Here is a 5,000-nt window from a genome sequence, read left to right as displayed (position 1 = left end):
CCACTCGTGGTATCAGGTCCGGGAATCGAACCTGGGCCACACTGGTGGGAGGCGAGTGCTCTCACCACTGCGCCATCCCTGCTTCCCAAGGTTAATGTTACAAATGAAAGTGTCCCGTAAATGCTGCTCCTCCAGTAGTGACGATTATTGCAAGAAAGCAGGACAAACAGCCGGAACACGCTCATAATCTGAGAGAACAGATGTTATTTAACATCTACTCCAAAACTTTCTCTCAAGAGTGACACACACAATAATGTACAGATTTCAGTGTCTAACGCCAGACAAGTTTACTTCTCAGCTGGACAAGGGGTTCCTCACGAAAGAGTGAAACATGTGGCAATAGCTTTCACACCAGCAATTGTCTTTCTGCTATTGCAGGGCAGCGAGCTATCACAGTTTATTGTCACCTTGTCAGGGTGTATAAGCATGGCAAGCTTCCTGTACTGTTTCCTGATGTCATCATCAGTAGCATCACTTGGCACTCCTAAGACACTGCAATTCAAATAAAATTATGCAGGACATACGCACTACCAAATACCAATGCACATGGAGAGAGGTGTAGCTACCTCTTAGCCCATTGGCACCTGGGAGTGACACCTTAAAGATTTTACTCTGTATAACGCCAGATGATTTTCCTTTTCTTTTTATTAAGGGGGAGGGGTGGAGGTTTTGGAGTGAATAGGTTACCATCCAAAAATTACGTCCTTTTTAATGCATGCATGTTCTATCATCTCAAAACGATAAGTGAGCAAATTTATGTTTCAGGTTGCAATGACAATAATAATACTGATTATTATTATTATTATTATTATTATTATTATTATTATTGATCCCCTGCACAGACCAAAAAACAAAGTAACTTTTATATGAAAATTTTGTTAGTCTTATCACTGCCAAATACTCTGCAATTAATGAAGGATGACTGAGCTGTGCTCAAAAAGCAGACTACTTAACAATCAACCCACAACACAATCATCACTTAAGCTTGACTCTTTAGTCGACTTCTGTGCGGGTCAAAAGGTGATTCATGAGCAAAAGTACCCTGGACTTTCCTCACGCAAAATCTGATAAATTTTGCCCAGGGACACGTATGTTACCTCTGAGTACAAACCATTTACCATAAAAAAAAAAAAAAAACAAGTAATATACAAGGGCCACTTCAGGCTTTGTTTTTGTTCAAATTTGTTCAAGCAAACCTGAGCTCAACAAATAGCAACATCAAGGGAGAACACTTGGGATTGTAAAACAAGTATGACAGATAATATGTAATTAAATGGTACGAACACATTGCTGTTAGCTAGGGGCTCCTTTATAGCGAAATTACCACAGAGCTCTGTATGCGTCCACAGTTGATTGACAAATCATCCATGAGTACCTAAGGTACAATGCCTTTTGTAGTGTACCTTTGTGCTGGCGGGTGAGACAACTTTTTCGCATGTAAACAGTTTGGCTCGACTACCCAAGATGAGATAGCAAAATCTTAAATGCGCATGCATGAAATAAACATCAAAGAAGCAACAATTTGGGGGCATTATAAATGTTGCTAGCATTTGCTTAAAGTTGCACCAGAAACCTGACTGAATGCAGAATCCAGTGGCTGGGGATATTAAATTCAGTGCTAGCTGAGAGAATTTCTGAAAAAAAAAAAAAAAAAAAAAAAAAAAAAAACGAGGATTATTTGAACAAGCACTTTCCAAACCTGTAAGGATCATTGTCTTTGTTTTGCAGCATGTGCGTTATTGCAGCATCTCCTACAAAAATACAAAACACAATCATGAGAGATTTCTTGTCATTTCATTAAAGTCCTAATCAGAGTAATATACAAGTGCTTTGCTAAACACTGGGGGGAGGGGGGGGGGGGGGTGATCCAAAACAAATCAAATGTTGGTTTTTTATGTAAGAGGAAATCTGAAGCAACCAGAGACAGGACCTCTTAGAGCAGAGAACCAACTCATCAATCCATATCCATCGATGACAATGAGTTAGGTAGTTGAACAGGGGACGCATTGGTGTAAGTCCAGTGCTTTCCTCGCTCCTCAAAGTAAGACCAATATTATGTAATTATTAGTATAATACTTTTTCTTTTTTTACCATTTTTGGGAAGGTCGTAAGTTTGCCCTTGCGTAGATGCCTTTTTCTTGCTCCTCCTGAAACTTTTAATCCATTCAAACAGAGTGGATATTTTGCTTCCCAAAACTGTAAGGAGTTTGTCTAGTGCAGTGTAATAAACCACCTTTCTGACTGACCAGTAGCTAGCGCACCAAATGCTGAGAGACAAAAACAGTAAGATTGATAAATCAACAACAGTCATTGTACATAATTAACAATGATCTCTGGGGAAATTCAAAATGTAGTAGTATTAATACACGATTGTATTAGCGACCTTCAGATTGGACTACGAGGACAACTATGGGTATGCATATTTCAAATACAAATACATTTTCTCCATTTAAATTCACAAAATTCTGATTTGGTGCATGTGTGGTAAAGCAGAAATGAGAACTCAAATTTTCATCACGTACGGGGAAGCAACACTTGAATAATAATCCTTTCATAAAACACTTAATCAAACTTACCAGTACAGTAAAAAGCCCAAGATCAACACCAAAAGAAGGAAAGTATAATACAGGATTGACTTGACAATGTCCCAACATTTGGATAATACAGTAACAACTACAAAAAAAAAAAAAACATGCACAGGTTTTATTATACTATAAATAATAATTATTATATTTTGAAATGATTAGCATGACATTCAAGCACTGATGCAGTGTGACAGGTTCATACACACAGAAAGAGGATGGGTGGTCGATTGGCTCACAGCTGGCTAGCGGCTGCAAATAAACTTCACAGCAGTAAGCAACAGGGTAGGGACGTGCTTAAACAGAAGTGTCAGGACTCGAACTTCCCAGATACCTATCATCCCTTTAGCTTCTAAGTTGATATATCGTTTGACCAACCAAAACAACATTATTAGCATCAGTGATATTGGCTGAGGTCCCACTAGCGCTCATGACACCGTTCTTGCAATGTGATTTTCCTAGCTGCTGTTAACACCAGAATAACCCTGGATCAAGCTGTGCTAGGTTACCCATCGACATTGTGAAAGCAACCTCCTGGGTAGAACCAAACTGGATTCTGCTACATGTAAATGATTGGTTGATCTTAAATAGATTAGATTGCACACCAGATAAATCATGCTTTCGGAGTAGTAAACTCCCTTGTAAAATATGCTTTGATTTTGCCGGGTTGCCTTGGCAACAAACTCTGACAATTATCTTAGGAAAGTAGCTGGTCTCACTTGAAACATCTTGATGTCTTTGACACACGGTTGTTAACAATGCTAGTGTGACCTCAGCCATTATACAGATACATGCCTAATTGTACTCTACCTGAGAGATACAAGGTTGTGAAGACAGCATTAAAATCAATTTCTGCAAGGGATGTTCGCTTCATCTTTGGCCTCTTCTTTGGCTTCTCTTTAGCTTCTGAGACCTGTTCTGGCCTCGGGATGGGTTCACGTTTCACTTTACTGTCCATTTTAGTCTTGTCTTCATTCCCTGGTTTCTTTCTCTCTGAAGTGTAACTATGTGATGCATTTTGCTTCACATTATTGACATGCTCATTCTTAGACGACACTTTAGCCTTACTCCCATCTTTGTCCCGAGTTCTGGACTTTGGCCGCTTGCCTGATAGCCGAATTCTTTCATGTCTGTGGGGTTTCCTGTCATTTTCGCCTTCACTGTCATTGAACGATGATTTCCCATAACTTGTGTCCTTACAAACGTTGTCGCCCTTCACTTCTTTGTCATTTTTTTGCTCTTCATTCAAAATCTTTCTTCTCTTTATTGGGTCATTCTCTTCGTCATATTGCATTGTTTGTCTAATATTCTCCTTTGTTTGAGGGGACTCATGAGTTACAGTACCTGAAGATGTATCAGCTGAGTTCTGCTGTGAACCACGTTGCCCCCTGGAAATGTCGCTATTCTCAGTATGGGGTATTGTCTTTGGACTTTTTACTTTTCCACCGGCATTGAAGTAATGTCGAAGGTTGCGGTAAAAGTCTTGTTGAGAAGGAGAAAGAGGAGATTTAACAGCCGGTTCTTTGGAGCTGTCTTTGCTTTGTTGGCTGCAGGTACAATTAGGTGAAATTGAGCTGGAAACACAAGCACCTTTCACAAAATGAATCCTGGTTTTTGTAGGAGTGGATGGGGAATTTCCATTTGTCCGCAAGTGTCCACACTTTGGACACACATTCTCACTGCTGGTAGAAGGAATTGTGTCAGATCTTTGGTGATTCCTTACGAAATGACCTTTGCCTCTGAGATCCTCAGACTCGCTTATTTCTTCTACATTGTCGGTTGAGTCACAATCTGATAGGGTAGTGTGACGTACAGTATCTGAATGATCAGAGTCTGCAACATCATTTAATCCATCGCACAACACATCATAGTACTTGGACCATTCATCTGTCAGTGATTCTCGTTCAGCACATAAGTCCTCAACAAATCTAGCCTCAAGACTTTCAGCGCGATTTTTGCGATTCGTTTCATCCTCCATTACATCATCAGTTGTTGTAGAATGCTTAAGACCATCTGAGGCGTAAACATGGTTTTCCTGTGCAAATACAACAGGTCTCCCAGCCTCAGGCATGTATTTCTTAGAGTCAGCAAAGGAATGTAAAAAACTGTCTGAAGCATTAGAATGGTCTGCCATATCAGCAGGTACCCCAGGCCTCTCAAACTTTGGCATGGTTTGGGGAGAGCCTATGCGAGAATAAGGAGAATTGAGAACAATTGGTTCTCCTTGATTAACTTTATCCTCCACTTCACCATTTGGACCCTGTGCATAACAAATGCCATTTATTTGTGGAATTTCTATTTCGCTTAAGCTGTCTATTGGACCACACGGACTTTTCTTCCTTTTTGAATTTCTTCTCATATACGATGCCCAAGGCTGGTCAATTGAAGAATGATTGTACGAGTCACTAAAACAAGTTG

At 39.9% G+C, this 5,000-nt stretch overlaps 1 protein-coding gene across 1 annotated transcript in view; it reads right to left on the bottom strand.

The window, feature by feature from the left end:
- LOC137974304 (uncharacterized) overlaps positions 1–5,000 on the bottom strand; it is a 21,183-nt gene that overhangs the window by 8,901 nt on the left and 7,282 nt on the right. Inside the window, exons 3-7 of the mRNA XM_068821188.1 lie at positions 3,393–5,000; positions 2,577–2,673; positions 2,092–2,267; positions 1,700–1,751; positions 408–492 (exon numbers count right to left, since the gene is read on the bottom strand). The exon at positions 3,393–5,000 is cut by the window's right edge and continues 244 nt beyond it. Of these exons, the coding sequence (XP_068677289.1) occupies positions 408–492; positions 1,700–1,751; positions 2,092–2,267; positions 2,577–2,673; positions 3,393–5,000 (2,018 nt within the window). The remainder of the gene's footprint in view (positions 1–407; positions 493–1,699; positions 1,752–2,091; positions 2,268–2,576; positions 2,674–3,392) is intronic.

This window comes from Montipora foliosa, chromosome 10 (assembly GCF_036669935.1).
Source record: "Montipora foliosa isolate CH-2021 chromosome 10, ASM3666993v2, whole genome shotgun sequence".
Classification (NCBI taxonomy): domain Eukaryota; kingdom Metazoa; phylum Cnidaria; class Anthozoa; order Scleractinia; family Acroporidae; genus Montipora; species Montipora foliosa.
The sequence above is the reverse complement of the archived record's forward strand: the minus strand, read 5'-3'. Positions and strand labels throughout refer to the sequence as shown.